The sequence below is a fragment of the Gambusia affinis genome, linkage group LG23 (assembly GCF_019740435.1).
Source record: "Gambusia affinis linkage group LG23, SWU_Gaff_1.0, whole genome shotgun sequence".
NCBI classification, from domain to species: Eukaryota; Metazoa; Chordata; class Actinopteri; order Cyprinodontiformes; family Poeciliidae; genus Gambusia; species Gambusia affinis.
Window position 1 is genome coordinate 10,088,452 of NC_057890.1, and position 17,953 is coordinate 10,106,404.

The following is a 17,953-nucleotide window of genomic DNA, read 5'->3' on the forward strand; positions in this document are numbered from 1 at the left end:
TTCTACCCAAACAGTCTAGTAAATATATTTAAATTTTACTGTGCATGCTTAAAAAAATTTAAGCATGATCCCACTGGTATATATATATTTCTGGTATACCAGAAATATATATTTTCAAAATGTAAAATCTTTTTACTCCCACAAAATATATTTACGACTTTAAAAATAATTTTCTTAACTACTGATATCAGCTGGATATGTTTTTAAGTTCTTTAAAGCTTTGATAATAAAAGATAATGCGCAACTTTATATATTAACCGATCGGGAATAACTCGTTTTATTAACACATTTTGTCGCTTATCAAGAAATGTGGTCTATTGCATTTAGCATTTAAAACAAGCTAAAGTAGTTTAAGTTCTAGTTACCTATATTTCTGGCTTTTGACGACCATGGCTTTGAGTTTTAAGTATACATCAGAGGTATGAACTTCTCTTCGCTAGTTTTACATCAGCCCACCACCGATGACTGTTTTCAAACCTAATCTGGCTACATAACCAGATTCTGATTAAATAATACAAGCTTTAATTTCTTTTCTAAGCCAGGAGTCTCAAACGATAGGACAAAATTCAAAACCTTACATGCAACTGCCGCACAAATTTATTCTACCACGGAATCTCTCATATCATCCAAAAATCAAAATTTAGCAAATTTTGGTGCCATTTGTTGAATGGGGAAACGTTTGAAACTCCTTTCAAACTGCAATCATTCCCAACAAGGCCCTCATTAGTGAGAATACCACACTGCCACCTTCTTTTGACATAATGCTGTGGGATGTAATCCCATGCAGTTTTTGTTGAAAGTTGCCCAGTATGGTGGTTGTTTACTCTGGTATGAACACTACACAAATGTAATCACGTTTGATTAAATTTGGTACCAGTTTTCACTGGTTGCAGAATTACTCCTTTCTCTGCACTAATTGCTTGAAATAAGAGGCTCCATTATTCTCGAGGGACTGATGATTCACAACATTCTCACAATAACCCCAACAATAGCAGAAGCACAATAATTAAGATCACAAGCCAGTGACATTTTTGTGTGGTAGAAATTAATATATTTTTAATCCTCTGCATTGACCATGAACAAAAAAATAACCTAAATTTCTTATATTTGTACTCGGCCAATACTTGAAATTACAATTTAGTCCAGTATATGTCGCTACATTGTGCTTCAATGTTTAAAACTGAAGACATTTTTGATAAAGTACAAATGAAACAAAAAGGGAATGCAAAAGAATTTTATTAGTAAAAATCAGCAATGTGAATCTACCACCACTGTGTTCCTATGGCAAATACCTCATCCCAATTAAGTTTCAAAATAAATAACCAATAGTATACCAAACCCTCCCACACTGAACTGTATTATGAGAAAGATCATGTGAAAATCTGAGCTTTTTAATTGCCCACTTATTTCCCAATTCTGTTCTAGGGAGAAAGCATTGTTAGTTCAAATAAGACTATTCCATATATCCAATAAATTCAATTTAACTTAAATTGAAAACATTAAAAAGGTTACTTTTCATGTTTTGTGTAGTAGTCTTGCTCGAACCAGCGGTTATTCAGGCTCCTCCTTACTTCTTCTCCAGGGCAGGCAGACCTGAACAACACTTACCTTTTTGCTGTGGAAAAAGGTCGGCACGAAACTGACCAACACTTTAACCAAAACGCAAAGGATTTTTCTCTTATAGTTCTTTACATGCTCATGTACATTAAAACAATTTTAGATTATTTTCTTTAGAAACAATATGACAGGACAAAAACATAAGCCAATCATATTTGAACAATTTCACTTAAAGATTTTCTGTTTCGATTAAAGTGCCATTGTCATTAAACGATAAAAACATTGACCAAATTTCTGACGCAAGCATAAAAAAAATAAAAAATAAAAATTCTACTTACCGGTTCACTAAAAATCTAATACACCCGTCTCCATTACTATTAACAGAGTTAACAGGGTCATAAGATAATGTGAACATTTGTGAGTACAAAACACAATACAACACACCGACGAAAAACATTCTGCAAGAGCATCATCAGGACACACGTTTGCGCTCAAATTGTCACGAGCAATCTTTCAATGTCCTCTTGTTTCCCCCAGATAACACTTGAAATGTAAACTCTCAGATTATGTCAAAAATAAAATTAGGGTGAGATGATAACAGTAGGCAATGTCAAGTGGAGAATAAAATCCAAATACAACAAAAATATGTTTTCCCCCCTCCTTTAACATCTGCCTATATGGATATGTGACTTAAGCAAAACGGAAAAAACGTGCTATGTTTTGAGACACGGTTGGAGCAGCTCTAGATTCTTAACATGGATTAGCAATTTTTACAATTTTTATTTTATTTTACAATTCAAAAAGTAGATCTGTACTGAAACAAATACATCTATTTTATGTCGCAATTCAAAATTTGGTCTCAGACAGTTATAAAAAAGAAAAAGAAAAAAAAAGCAGAACTTCTTAAAAGCATTTCCTTAAATGTAAAAACAAAAGATATTTAAGACAAACTGACATTCACAGTGACACAAATGCAACAACAGGATGGGTGGTGAAGTGAGAGAGAGGCTGATGCAAGTGGCAATCAATCCCATTTTAACATTGCGTTTTAAAAACAGTTCAGGTGCATGTAATATCGTTCTGATCACAAGTTTACATGCACTCATCATGGGCATTGCTGTCATAATTTAGAGAACTAGCGATACATTTGAAAGCATTCTTCCCACAACGTGAACTGGTTTTAAGGGAAATAACAACTGGGAGCAAACAACAAATTTCTCCAAACATTAAGCAATTCACAGCATGGTCAAGCATGGTGTTGGAGGCATTATGTTACAGGAGTGGTTCACTGCAAGTGGGTGGAACAGATTACCACCTTAAAATTTTTTCACTTTCACACAGACCAAAGGCTTGATGTTTTAATCAAGACGCAAGTTTCAGACTGAACTTCTTAAACGGCCTTGGCTGGAACACTGTTGAATATTCATGGACTAAGACAAGAAATAAACTAAAACAAAGGATTTTCACTAAGAGATTCTATATATACATTTAATCAGAATTATCCCAGCAGCTGATGGATGACTACAAAATCAGATTTTGTTGTACAAAAAGCACAGCAAAAAAAAAAAGCTCAAAAAACATCCTGAAAAGGCTCCAAATTAGTGACATCCCATGAAAATGAGTGAATGTAAACATCTCTTCGCACTTGCATTCGACACTAACCAGATTTTACAATAGACTAAAAGAAAATGGGTAATCAATGCAACAGTATTGCTCACCATGATGAAAACGCACCACAAACTTTTTGTCTTCATCACTTTTGGTTACAACTATCCATCATAATTACATGTGAAGCAGCGCATCAAACGGCAGCAGGCTTTTTTAAATTTACGACGTGATTTCCAAAAATGATCTTAATGCCTCTAGGACCGTCCATTTTGGATTCACACTGTATCGTCTGTTCACATTCGAAAATACATTCTACTGAAGTCTTACCTTGGAAAAATCCCATCCATTTGAAGAGAAACAAAATGTCAAGGAAAAGGATCACTTACTTGGTGAAATTTGGAATTATTAAAAATAATAAAAAGTGAAATAAAATCAGTGCAAAAATACATTTAATATCAATGAACCAAACATGTAGAGAAATTCACCAGATGAGCGGACCTCAAACATTTTTTTATTACAACACCATCTAGTTTTTCATTCAAAAATCAGACATTTACAAACATACTAACCAGGAAGAAATGAGAATGAGAGAAAGAGAGAAAACGTCAAACACGAACCCTATAAAAACTTGCCTATATTGAATTTACATAGTACAGCGAGCCAAATAAAAACAAATGAAAGGAACTTGATGCTTGTCTTCTATTTTAAGGGTCGCACAGCCATTTTATTGTTTCTTTGCAAAAAAAAAAAAAGAAAGAAAGAAAAAAGCATCACACATACTAGTCTTTATGTCAAACAAAAACAAAAATAAAAGAACTGCTTGGAAAGTTTTCTTTCATCTTTAGTTATGAATATAGACATTTGGACAAAAGCCTTACATAGATGAGGGTCCTCCATCCACTGCTCTTAGTCAGGCAGACAACAGAGAGAGGGGGATGGGTGGAGAAGGAAAAGAGAGGAGACATGGAGGGGGGTGCAGGAAGAGCTGGTAGTTGTAGTCCTGTCCGGTCATGCAGGGTGAGCGGGGTGATGGTGTACTGAGAGCGTTCCTCCTTTTCCTTCCATCCTTGATCCACGTGAGCTGAAAGGTGTCAAAACGAAGGGTGCAGTTTGGTTTGGAGCCAGCCCAAGAGTAAACACTCCCCCACTCACCAATAAACGTCTACGCTACAGAATATGTCCACCAAGGCTGGGTTCAATTTACCGTCACTTTGAGTCGCAGCGCTAAAGTTTACATCAGCACAAAGACTGCGTTGTGTGGGGATTACGACAGATGCTGGACAATGAGGCACAATTTCTTCTTTATAGCAAATTAATTTTTTATTTTTTTTTTGCACTCGGCTGATTGTGAATTGCTCCCAACCCCAGCGAATACACAAGAATATCATGCAAATTTCAACAGTGCAGCTTATTTGAAATGTTTCCGCATGAAGACACAAAAGAATACTTAAAAGTGTTCCTTCGATAGTCTAACGTAGATAGCTTGAATAGTAGCTATATTCATGGGCAATACATTTATGGACAGAGAACCTCCAGGTAGACATGCAACATGTTAGACTAACTTTTGGTATTTTGTAAGAGAGATGACCTTCAGTAAATTCCAAATTCAGGGATGGACATGGAGAAACATGCTACATACAGTTTAAACAGCAAAACTATACTGGTTAATTAAGGTTTTATTTTATAAACACAGCTGCAGCCAACAATATTGTAAAATTATTTTGTACAAAAGAAGGAAAATAGAATTTAAAAGTGCTACCTTCATACCTTGAGCAAAAAGATTTTAGATTTCATGTAGTTCAATTCATATCACCAAATTTGAATCAGCTTCAATATTATGCTTCTGAAAAATTTCCTGCTTAATTTTAAAATTGCAGCTTTGGGAAGACAGACTAGAAAACTAAACACTGAAAATGTGGATCTGTGTTTTTCCAACAAAGACACTTCAGAGCTTGTTCAGAGCTGGACTTTTTCTTTTGACTTCAGTTGTGACAAAATTAGAGTACAACAGCACCAAAGAACCATTAAGACAAATAAAAAGGTATCTAGTGAAACAGGACTACAGGCTGTGCAAAACTACAACATTTAATAACTAATAGTTTAATAAAAATGACATTCTACAACTTCCAAACAATACACAGAAAGTTGATAAAGCATCGTTTTGTGTGTTTGTGTCACTTGTAAATACCAATACTAATTTTTTGTTTAAATAGCAAAAAACAAGAATTATCTCAAGTCCTAAACTAGCACTGAAGCATTTTGGAGGAAAAACAAGACCTGGTCCTTTGAAAAAATTTTGAACATAAAAAAAAAACAACACATATATAATCACTGACTTTTTAAAACTCTGAAATGTACATTCTGCCACCAAAATCCGTGAACTTGATATTTAAAAAGGTACAACCTTTTTCTTTTACATGAAACAATGTCGAGATGCTAAAATGTCATGTTTCCCATTAAGATCTATCAAACAGAGCAAATCAAGCAGATGGAAAACTTTATGTCAACACCTGAGCACAACAAAGTGCAGCATGCAAAGAACAGGAAACTTAAGAGGCTGTATGGCAGCAAATAGTGTCAAACTATGTAGTCAGTATATACCTACAATATTACAAGCCCTTCAAGAATGTTACATGAAAAATGGCAGAAATATCTAATTTGTTTCAATCCCAGCTTTACCTTTTATGGGACAAAGATACAAATATCTACATTAAAAGGTCAAGAGTTCACTCTGGTTTCAGATCTTCTATTAATATTAAGGAAAAGCAGATAATTCATCCCACAATACTAGTTTTATGAGCAATACATCAATTGCTGAATAATTAAAGGTTCATTACAAATTATAGACATGAAACATGCATCGATGTCTGCTTGTAAATGGCAATTAGATCAAAGTCAAACCAGGGTTGAGCAGTCTCTCTAAACTCACAACTTTTAATGTTGGTTTGCTTTTTACATTTTACAAACCAGGCCTTTTAACAGGAGGCACAAAACGTTTCAGATCCAGACCATCAACTCTTAAATCCACCAGATGTTTCATTTAAATTTAGATCCTGAAGTCAGCATTTAGCACCTCCAATGTAATTTAAAAATATATATATATAGCAACCCTTAAGGTTTTTTAGCAGAATATTGAATCTACAGCAGAGGTCTGCAACCTATACAAACCAAATACATTTCTTTCCTTACTCCACACACCAGTTTAGACCCACAAACGCAACTGTTAAGCATTTTAATGTAAGTTTAAGTAAACTCAGTTTACTCAGAGGGGTTGGGGACCACAGCCACATGTGAATAGCTGAACTTCATCAATACTCGAGACCCTTTCTAAAATGCTTAGAAATGCCTACTTAATTGCTGAAACAGCAGGTGTACATTAATATATGTGATGTGGAAACCATCTCAATAATGCCACGGAAGCTGATGGTGCGTTCACACCAAATGCGTCTAACGCTTCCAGGTCGAAGGGTGTGCACGTTTGGTGCTTTCCCACCAGACGTTTTGAGCATCTGACATTCAAAGTCTATGTGGAGCGTTGGGTGCGCTAGACCCGACAAACGCTCCAAACAGTTCAAATCGTGCTGCACTAGACGCTCGAAATGGCCCTCGACATGCCTCCACATAAACTGTGAATGTAAACCAGACACGCATAACGCTCAAAATGTGTTTGGTGTGTGAACGCACCATAACATCCATGGTTCTCATTTCTTTTCCTGGAGGTCACAGGAAAAGATTGTAGCTCCTGGACTGGCTGCTTGCAAATGCCAACTATGTCTAGTAACACTGTGCCAAAGTAATCCTGCTTCCTAAGCCAGAATTTATTTAGAGGTCTGTTTGGAGTATTAAAATAGGCAGCAATGGGCATTTGTTTGTTTTTTTTCCCCCCAGGGGAGCCGCAGGTATTTGGTGTTTTTAGCTATTCACAGGTGGTTGAGGTCCTTAACCCCTGTGAGCGCCAGCCGCCACTGTGGAAGGTTTGTACATTGCAGACCCCTGATCTAGAGTCCAAAAAGCATTTGGATTTAAAACAGACGAACTTGGACTAATCAATAATATGAAGACATTGCAGACTTCTCCAAACGTTTTTTGCTTGTGTTTTTAAACTCACTTTAGTGCGATGACAGAAACAATCAAAGACCAGATTTTCTTGAAAAAGGGTTTCTTTAAACTCTGATCTGCTACTCCTTGTAACTGTGTACATTCCCTATAGACCATGTACTGGACCTTATTTTGTCACTGCAAGTTGGATCCAACCTTTATTTTTAGAGTTTTTGACTCTGGTTTGACATGATCAAATTGCTTCTTTGTCAAAGGACATTGAAGATGCCTCTTCAATAATTATACTGGCAAAGTGTCTTAAGGCATCGCAAAGCAAGAAACTTTGAAAAACACTTAGTTCACGATTATGAACACCAACAGTAAAAAGCATACTTTGACAACAGATGGCCAAACCATAACAGGCATAACTACATATATAACACGACTGACTCTTTTCCTGAAATATTACATGGAAGGGCGTGGAGCAATGGAACATGGGCCATATTTGGACATGATGTTTTGCCCATTTCCAAAGTAATGAAGTAGTTCTCAAACTTTACTCAAATGCATTTTATTGTCCACACATTCAATATCAGGCCTTGTGTCCACTGGGTACCTTTTCATTTTTTGTGGCAACAGGCGTTAGAAAATCCTGGTGCAGATAACAAGGCTTCTAAACTTAATTGTTGCCACTCAATATATAATAAAAAAAAAGAAAATCTATATGATTTTGATCTTAAACAGCGTTCCCAATGGACACAAAGTACTTTTATGTGAAATAATCAAATAATGCATAATTTAAGGACACATATATGAATACAAAGTTGTTTGACTTACTGAGACCTAAGATTCAGCAAAAGTCTGCACTAAAAAGGACATTGCAGTAAAATGGTTACCAAGTGACAGGCTTTGCCTGTTTCTAAAGTTCAGCAAAACCAAAATGTTAATAACCCTGCTTTATATTTCATGGCATACAACAGAGACACTAATAAAAAGGCAATAGTATATATTAAATACACAATGCATAATTCCTCACTACAAGTGCATTTGACTTCAGTGACTCGGAGGGCTGGGTAACCATAAATGTTCCTACTGATCTCTGATCATTATTAAATTGAGGTCCAATTTTTTCTGACATTAAACAAAGCAGCAGCACACCACAAACAACATTTCAACTACAGCAAAGATATACACAAGGTAGCATGTTATTTAACATGCAAATGGTGCCCTGTAGACAGTACCAACCAGTAACAATTACAACATGGGTGACACTAATCAGAAAGTGACCCAAAAAGACTAAGAGTAGCCTCAACATATTACAGATTAAATTGAGAAGCAAAACACCAACAATGTATCATAAAAATTACTTAGAGACGTTGGTGACAAAGAATAAATAGATCATTTCAACTAGTATGACATGACCAAAATGGCAGCACAATATACCATGCAGGGACACAACCTGGATAATTCATTCAAGACTGTAAACTAGGGATGGGCACTGATTATTGAAGCTATAGTAATTACATTGGGCTTTAACAACAAAATGTTGTATGATATTTCCATCTCGTTTTACACTCCCTGACTGTAGTGTGTTGCTGTTACCACAAGAGGGCGATACATCAGCTTAAAGTAAAGTGAGTGTTTAGAGCTTTCAAAGTTTTTTTTTGTATTTTTACTGATTTTATATTAACTTGTGGCTGCAAAATGTTAGGAAAACAGGAAACCATAGCAGAGCTTGTTCAGTGACAAACTACTGCATCGTCAGTGAGCAATGGGGTGTTACAGTAGATCAGGTATCACACTATCACAATCACTGTTCCCAACAAACTATCAAACTATTAGTTTTTACATCCCTCTTGGTATTTCCACTATTTGCAGTTTTATTGTCACTTATTGTAAATGTCTGTTTTTAATGCAAAAACATCCATTATCATTTTTAAATTATGCTACTCAGTTGTGCAATCTCTTGCATGTGAATACACAATTATTATTATTATCTGCACAGTGTGTCATGATGTAATTTTGCCCTCACTGTTATTCTTAATTGTGTTTTTATATATTCTAATCTTTGTGTGACCCTACATGTTTCCATTACCTGTCACTTTGAAGAATTTTCCCATTGTGGGACAATAAAGTGTATTTCTACTGTATTCTATAATAGTTGGGTAAAGCAATAATTTTATTTACCCAAAGTTTATCATAATTATTATTCTATGACTTTTCCTGTGCTCTAGGATCTTGATCACTGAGATCTATATTCAATATTGGATTATAAGGTTTTCTCCTAAAACAATTTGCCATACTACAGGTGTTTGAAATGCCCATCCCTACTATAAAGTATGACCAATATTATATATTTTTTAGATTATTATTTAAAATCTTAAAACATTTACATAACTGTGGCATTTAATTTAATTTAGTTTAATTTAGTTAATTTAATTTACAATGAGGTTCAATTGTGTGAAATTCAACAAAGCTACAGTAGAACTACTCAAGTAATAACCTGCATTTTATAAAACAAGTCAGGTTAAATGCAGATTCTGCAATAGATACTGTGAGAACAGATGTGACATCAAATGTGTGGCATTAAATGACACCAAATACCAACAGTCAAGATTCAAACAATCTTCACATTCAAGCCAAAAAAGTTGCTCCACATTTGATCTAAGCTCACAGCTGTTGGTAAAACACAAAACTCAGCTGTTTAACATTCCTAATCATCGTCAATATAGAACAATCAGAATAAATCAATTCTTAAGAGGTACTGCAGGATATCATCCCTTCAACAGAGGAGTGCACAGATGATGCCCAGAATATTGTTAAGCAGCGAAAACTACCCAGAAAAAAATTAAATGTATATATATACACATATATATATATATATATATATATATATATATATATATAAAAGGATCAGTGAACTTTGTGATTTACCAACTTCTGAAGCCCAAAAGTAACAAATACATCCAACACTGAATTTCCAGGGACTGCTAGTGTTTCTGTAACTTCACAAATACAAATTCCACCCTGTTCCAGTTTCACGCGTTGCATAGCAAACATGGACTATTGCATAAAATAAAAGCACTCTGTGCATCTTCCAACAAACAATCACTGAATCAGGAGCTTCATAGCTGAAGGACATCAAACTTGCAAAAGCAGAACAGGCTTGAAGCTCACTGATCAGTTTTAGACACAGCTGGTGTTGAAATGTTAGTCTATAATAAGCTTGAACAATAAAAACTAAAAACTTATTAGTTAGCTACGGGACTTTCAGCTTTTGTAAATGTACCATTACATTTATTTTCCCAGAAAATATACACAACATGTGCAATGGCTCACATTGTAAAACAAAATGGTGACTCACCTTTCCACCTACCTGAATCCATAAGGCTCAGTTTTCAAAGCCATTTCCTTGCTCACTTAACACTTTCTTTACCCAATGGCTTTTATATCATGTAATATCAGAAGGTAAAATGTCATACCGCAATTTAGTTGGAGTTTAATAATCAAAGAAGTGAGCAAAGGAAGAGGCTTCATATCTCTGTTATTTTCCTCTTCCAACTTTTTGGTTCAGATCCAATTAAAAAGGCTACAGAGCACCACGCTGTACCCACCTGCCCTGACATCTAGCGGTGCCGGTACTCCCTCTCCCTCTCTCGTTCACGATCTCTGTCCCGGTCCCTCTCACGGTGGCGGTCGCGCTCCCGGCTGCGCTCACGGTAATAATCCTCGTGCCGGTCTCGACTGCGGGATTTGTGTCGCCGGCTCTTTTCTATGGAGCGGCTGTGGTTGCGTTCTCGGGAGCGTTCTCTTCTGGTGGAAATGAAATGCTTGTCGACTCAGCGTTTTCAAGATAAAACCTTCTTTTTCTTCAGCTTTGCTTTGTTCTTACCTAGATACAGAGCCGTAGCTCTTCGACTCTATGCCATGGAGACAGTCCTGCAGGGAACTGATGAGGACTTTGCAGCGGTCGTCTGCAGAAACTTTGGACTGCTTGATCAGACTGATGGCCGTCACCAAAGTCTCTATAGCACTGCCATAATCAGCTAAAGGGGGGAGAGGTATGCATTAAACAGGGAATCTGGAAAGTGACACATTTACCAGAAGTTGAAATTCATTACTGATGCAAAACCTCAAAAGGGAAAAAAAACCCTACAACTTTGTCTGAACTATATTTCTAAGCAGTGACAATTCAACTCCAGTTCACAGTATTAACAAAACATTTCCATTTGTTCTTCCAGCAAATAGCAAAAAGTCCCAATAGGAGTTTTTGGATGCGATGTTAAGTTCCATTTATTTTCTTTGCATGTCGATAACAAACTTGATCAAGTGGATGGACTTTTACTGCACAGACGCCCACACTACACCGATTTATCTGTGGGGATCATAAAGTTCAGGTGGAGACACGATAGTTAGAGCTAATACTGTTAAAACAATATTTACTGTCATAATATAAATTCTGCATCACTTTCCCTTGCCTTTAATTTGATTGGTCAACATGAAAACAAAATGACTGCTAGCCTGGGTACAATCCATGCCAACCAAAAAGGTGGAGCAAAGAAAGGGTTTTGTGTAGAGTTGGGATAAAACTAAATCTTCAAACGTGACAAAGGCTTTTGATTCTGATCACCAGTTTTTGGAGATTTTTTTAATATGACAAAAGCACTGTGAAAACACATTTATTGTCTGGATTTAGGAAACACCAGAAAGTAGAAGGCAATTCAACCAAACAGAAAAAACTTGGGATCAGGTTCCAAGATATCAAAGTGTTAATATTTTCTTTGAAATTTTGCACTTCAAATTCAAATTCTGTTAGCTAATTAATAAGAAAGAGATTTTATTACAACATAAATAATTATATGAATTATGCAAATGTATTCATAAGCAGCCCTGTTCAATTTGTGGATTTTGCTTGATATTTTGTTTGGTGATCATCTACAGTTGGCAGGTTAAGCTGCTGCAGGTCCTGACTAATTTCTGCTTGAATTGTGAGCTTTATTTCATCTCTACCGTTTAACATTTAGATGTTTGCCTAAAATTCCAGATAACATCGGCTCGAGCTCTCTTGCTATTGATAGTATCTTCGTTACCTGCGCTGGCATCAGACACGGCCCTGGAAATGGCGCTGGAGGAGATAGCTCTGTTCCTGTTCATGATCTCTTCAAATTCGGCCTCATTCAAAGGGCCCCGTGATGACTCCATGTCTCTACAAAGAGCCAATAAGGAGATCAGTCACAAATAGAGTCAATGATAGACAGTTTCTTCCATTACCCTTACCCTCGTCCAGGACCGTAATCTCTGGAATCATATGGCGGCGGCCGTCCGTACAGGTCGTTTGGCCCTGGGGGGCCTCGGCTGTCGTTGGGGGGCATGTTGTTCCCTCCAGGCGGAGGGAAGAAGGCGGGGTTCACATGAGGAGCTGGTGGTGGCCCACCTGGAGGAGGGCCTGGCAAGTGTGGGGGTGGAGCCAAAGCCAACGGGGGTCCGATAGGGCCTGGAGGACGAGGAGGAAAAGGTCCTGGGGGAGGCGGGCCCTGATGAGGTGGTGGAGGACCAGGAGGGGGGACGTAACCTGCAGGTGGAGGTCCTGGAGGGAGAGGTCCAAGCGGTGGCTGACCAAACTGAGCAGGGAAGAGAACCGGTGGGGGAGGCCTGTCGCCACGATTCGGGGGGCCTGGCAGAGGAGGAGGAAGGCCTTGGCCAGGAGGTGGAGGACCTGGAGGCCCTGGGGGGCCAGGAGGGCCCGGAGGAGGACGGGGAGGTCCCTGAATCCCACCTATAATGAATAACAAGGAGAAGAAGAGATGTACTTAAAACAAACTGCTTAACCTCTGGCTACAGCACAGCCAAACAGCTCTGATCTGGAGAAATAAGCATGTTGTTAAAGGTTCTGGAGGTCTTTCCTACATCAGAACACAAAATGGGAAAACAACAAACAGCATAAAGTACATTAAAACTCTAAGAAAAACATCTTAGGAGAGCTTTCTTTTCTTAGCATCTTTCAAATAAATGTTAAGATGCTGATTGGGTGAGAACGCAAAGCAGAGACAAATGACAGACAGATGAAAGCAAGCTGGTGCTTCATATAATTAATATCCTGAAAATATAATTTAATGGACAACGGTTCTTCTGATGACACTGGAGGAACCATTTCTGGAATACTTAAACCTTGTTTAAAGGCTTCTTATATTTGATAACATGTGCCTTACAAAAGTACTAATAGCATGTAAACTTCCTCAATGTGTTACGACACAACCACAAACTTCAATGCATTATGCGAAGCGGAAAGACCATTTTTTTCTTTTCCTTTCTCCTCAAAAGAAAGACATTTAAATTTAGCACCAAATGCCTTCGGAAGTCACTTAATTAACAAAACCCACCTTTGGTCGATTAAAGTTTGCAAGGAGAAAAGTAAGGAACACGACAAACTTGTGATGATACTATTGTGTCATCAGTTTTAAAATTTTTATCTGTGAAGAGGCTGGAAACATTTCTCCATTTCAGTTCACCTCATAATTAATCAGCACTTTATGTTTACCAGTCAGACAAAATGGCAGTAAAATACACTGAGGTTTGTAGTTGTAACAAAATGTGACCAAGTTGAAATGATCCAAACACTTTTGTAAGGCACTGGTATGTTGGGAGTGTAGTTGGTAAACTGAACCTTGAATAAGATCATTATCCTGACACAATTTGTACCACAGGTCCATCACCAAGCTTCTAAGTCTTCAGAGAAGAAAGATAACTGATCAAATTATTCAGATCAATCGAGGTGTTTCACCTCTGCTATGCCAGCTCCCGTTCCTGCCCCCCGGCGGGAAGGGATTGAAATTCATTTCCATCAGAGGGCCATCATGGTGGCTAACCAGATCTGGTCTCATTCCCGAGCCTAATGGGGAAGAAAGCAAACCAACCATCACTCTTCCCTTCATAAACTTCTGGCTCCGAACTGAAGGCCTGACGCAGCCCAGTGGGGGAGGGGCAACAGTTAGTAAGCAATAGATGAGGTATGAAAAGGATTGCACGGAGAGGAGAAAAAAAAAAGCGCTTCGATAATGTCTTCTGCTTCTTGCATTATGCAGGCAACACAAGACTTGTGAAGAGCTAAAAGACGCCAAGTTAAGCTTTAAGCAAACAGCTAGTTAAGAAATGGAACTGGAATCTATCAGCGAGCGAAGGACTGCAGCCAGGAAAGTTGAACTGGAGGCAGAGTAGGACAGACAAAGAACAATCTAAATTAAGATAAGCACAAACACAATTCTGGCAATACAAATTAAAACTCTAAAACTGTACATGAGTGGCTTTGAGTCCATGCAAGTCTAAGTAATAGTGTGTATGTTGAGCAGAACCTTGTGATAAAAAGCCAACCTAATCAGGCTGAATCTTTTGGACAGACTGCAAAACTTTTGAGTTTTTTTCTTTTTTCTTAATTTAAAAAGAAAAACCTATATATAGTAAAACACATGTAATAAAGTGTTTTCGACACCCAACACCACCTCTAGTATTTCCCTCAAAGTGTGCCGTCAAACCAACCTGGGAAGTGTGGTGGCGGGCCTCCGGGCCCCACAGGGCCGGGGAAGCGGTCATTTCCGGGACCAGGGGGTCCAGGGAACCTGCCTTTGCTGCGGCTGCCCATCGGGAATCCGCCACGGGAGCCTGAGCCTGGAGGCCCGGCTTTGCCTTCTCCAGACATCTGGCCCGACTGGGTACCTGTGCAATCAGAGATGATAAAAACAAACCGACATATTTCTATTTGCTCGTCCCAACTGACTTTATAAACAAATAGAGGATTATTTTACAAACCTAAAACAAATTTTAAAAAAAGTTAAGAAAGACGTGCCAAGAGAGCAGATGGCCAACTTACTTTTACGTGACTGCATCTCAAACTGACTCAGAGATTGTTTATTGCATGGTGTGACAATGGGATTCTGTCCATGGAGCTCCCTCTTGGACAACAGGTCCATTAGCTTTCTGGACGATGCCTCTGAACCGACACACACTAGGGCAAACCTGGAACATTCAGAGGAGGACGTGCACTTATACCGCCTGGAAAATTGTTTCTTAAAAGACTGGAGTACAAGACTGTCTTTGATTCAAGGTACTTCTAATGACATATCACATATCCACCAGCAGACACCAATGAGCTCACCCTTTAGACTGGCCATTGGCTCGGTTTTCAAAGAACTTGATCTCAAGAACATCTGAGATGCCTATTGACCGAATAGCTTCTGTCAGGTCTTCGTCTGTTGTCCACTGCAAAACAAAAGACAGCATTGTCAGCATACCAGGGCTCATTCAAAACACAAATCGAACGTTTGGAGGTTCAACACAAATCTGAGCTGTAATAGGTCCTCACCCATGTCAGGTTTCCTATGTACAGGGCAATCCTTTTGCCTGTGTAGGTGTAAACCACATTGGGCGGGGCGCTCTTCCCCCCATCGGAGCCCCCTGGGGCAGGGAGCGAGTCCAGGTAGTCGCGGTCTTCCGGAGCATCTCCGTTATTGGCTGAGGGGGATATTACGTCATCGTACAAATCGATCTGCTCATGAGGGGGGTACTCCGGTTCCTGTCATAAAACATCATTAGATTAATGTAAACATGGGTAGCAATTAAGCCATACCAGCTCAAACTTAAACACTCAATTTACAGAAATCACAAAAGCCGCATTTTCTGGCAGCAAATTAATTTCTTTAGAATTAAATATTGTTATAATCAGGCTGAAAGCATTCCCAAAGTGGGGCATAGATCATCTATGGTTGGCATAAAATGTCCTATGAAAGATGACTACTTTTAACCAAATAAATCTGACCTAAACAGAAAAAGAGCAAATATACAGTTTTGAGGCTTTTCCCCCCATTCAGTTATTTCTTCAAGATCTCAAACTTGGAAAGAAGCAATTGGTCATTCCGAAATGAATTGGGCAAATCTCCTGCAACTTTTAGATGAGTCTCTGCATCAACACAGCTGAATCACATAATTGGGCCATTAACAGCACAGAATGAAGGGGTAATTCTGTTATTTAATTCAGGTGTGCTGGAATCCACATGCTACTAGATAATGGCTGCCAAAGGCTGGAGTCTAACACCACTATAGAAATCAATCATAAAAAATCTGCAACTAGAATAAAAATGTTGAGAAGAGCAAAACCTCACAGTATAAATATCTAAAAAAGAAAAAAATAAGCGTAAATGTGCAGCAGACATCCACGTATCTAATTCACACAATGGCTAACATTAGTTTTACTAATTCGCAGAAATACGCTGTTTTCTGCGAATTTGACAAAAAACATTTTTGTAGATAACCCATATCTGTTTATGACTGACTTCCGAGATAAAACTAATGGAGTTTCTCAAGAACCACAGAAGAAGTAAACAAGAGGGGCGTGTGTGTGTGTGTGTGTATAAAAGGAAACAAGTAGATATGCTAACAGCACAAAGCTATAGCCAGATGTATTTTCACTCAATTCAAGTGTAATATTTAGTAGAATTGTTCACATAAGAATATATTTATTTAGCTTTAAGTAATAAAACTACAGCGCTACTAAACAACTCTCTGGAAAATAGTGCGAAGCTAGCTAAGGAAACTGCGTTTGTTTGGCTCGTCTTAGCTTTAGTCGCGGGAACCATGCCGAGGCCTGATGTGCGCTGCACGATAAAACCAATAATATACACTAAGCTCCAAAGTGTTTATGATTAAACAATAATATTTTGTTGCACATTAATACGTATGCAAAAATATATGTTCAAATCGATCACTTTATATTTCAGGTGACGAACTATTGAGGCTGAGCTGCAGGCTTGCAGCATGGCGAAAGAGGCCTAGTTAGGAGACAAGCTATTTCGACAATAATTCGACGGGAATATCATCAAAACACCGTTGCCAAACCCAAAATCCGGTGTTCCCTAACCTGAGTTAGGGGACATCGTGTGGTAATTTAGGCCTTAATACCTGGCTAAATTCCTCCTCGACGTCGGCGTAGATGTCGATATGATCCACACCGTCCGCCATTTTCCCGTAATTCGGTCCGCTCCTCCGGTGCAGAACAGAAACAATGGACCAGAGAGTGACAACTAACGCCCCCCAGTGGCCGTCTAAGCCTAAAACAAGGCATGCAAAAGGAAAACGATTCCATCATTCAAAAATCTAAATAAACGAAAAAGTGAGTGAAAATAAAACTTACTTTTTAAGTCAAGTAATAATAGATTTGTTGTGCCTAATTAATGCGGATAAATGTAAACAAACTTACTTTAAACATAAGGATAGTAGCAAAAGGTAATGTCTATAGATGTACAACTATAAGAATGGTACTTTGATATGACAAAATTGGTTTCATAAAATGTGAGAAGACTGTTTAAACACCCTGTTTACAGTAGTCTAAAAACTGAATGCCCAGAGGTAATGGAAAATAAAACAGTATTCATAAACTATGTGTTATCACCAGTTGTCAATAATGTCTTGGGACATTTGTCTCTTTTCACATTGACATTTGTCTCTTTTCACATTAATATTTGCTACGTTACATTTTCTTGTACTTGAAGTAGTTCTGCCTGATCTAATATTGACTTTTGTTTTAGCTGTCACAAATAAGACCCCCTATATAGAATGCATTAGTCTGCAAAAACCACAAAGTCTGTATCTGCAAGGTGTCCAGGTCCTGTAGCTGCATTTTTGGCCAAATGTCCCGACTTTTAATTCATCCAGCTGAAGGACAAATTTCTAGAACTACAGCCTGCAACATGTGTCTCCAGAG

General features: G+C 38.0%; 1 protein-coding gene across 8 annotated transcripts; it reads right to left on the reverse strand.

Annotated features, from left to right (window-relative positions):
• Positions 1–1,218: 1,218 nt before the first annotated feature.
• cpsf6 (cleavage and polyadenylation specific factor 6) lies at positions 1,219–17,284 on the reverse strand. 8 transcript variants are annotated; one of them, XM_044108086.1, is made up of 11 exons: positions 17,152–17,284; positions 15,560–15,769; positions 15,353–15,456; positions 15,068–15,213; positions 14,737–14,913; positions 13,985–14,092; positions 12,481–12,979; positions 12,294–12,409; positions 11,096–11,249; positions 10,818–11,013; positions 1,219–4,246 (listed from the first exon to the last, which is right to left on the reverse strand). In XM_044108086.1, the coding sequence occupies exons 1-10, from the start codon at positions 17,209–17,211 to the stop codon at positions 10,830–10,832; spliced, it is 1,758 nt and encodes a 585-aa protein (XP_043964021.1). In that variant the 5' UTR covers positions 17,212–17,284; the 3' UTR covers positions 1,219–4,246; positions 10,818–10,829. The 8 variants fall into 8 exon arrangements, with proteins under 8 accessions (XP_043964021.1, XP_043964019.1, XP_043964018.1 ...); XM_044108084.1 differs by having other exon boundaries at positions 10,818–11,016; XM_044108083.1 differs by having other exon boundaries at positions 14,737–14,922.
• Between the last annotated feature and the right edge of the window lie 669 nt (positions 17,285–17,953).

Excerpts from the sequence above, each read along its gene's own strand:
- cpsf6 (XM_044108082.1), bottom strand. The coding sequence starts at position 17,211 with ATGGCGGACGGTGTGGATCATATCGACATCTACGCCGACGTCGAGGAG. Across the intron at positions 14,093-14,736 it reads CCCGCCACCACACTTCCCAG|GCTCGGGAATGAGACCAGAT; the intron begins GTTGGTTTGACG and ends CTTCCCCATTAG. Across the intron at positions 12,980-13,984 it reads CGGGAGCTGGCATAGCAGAG|GTGGGATTCAGGGACCTCCC; the intron begins GTGAAACACCTC and ends TATTCATTATAG.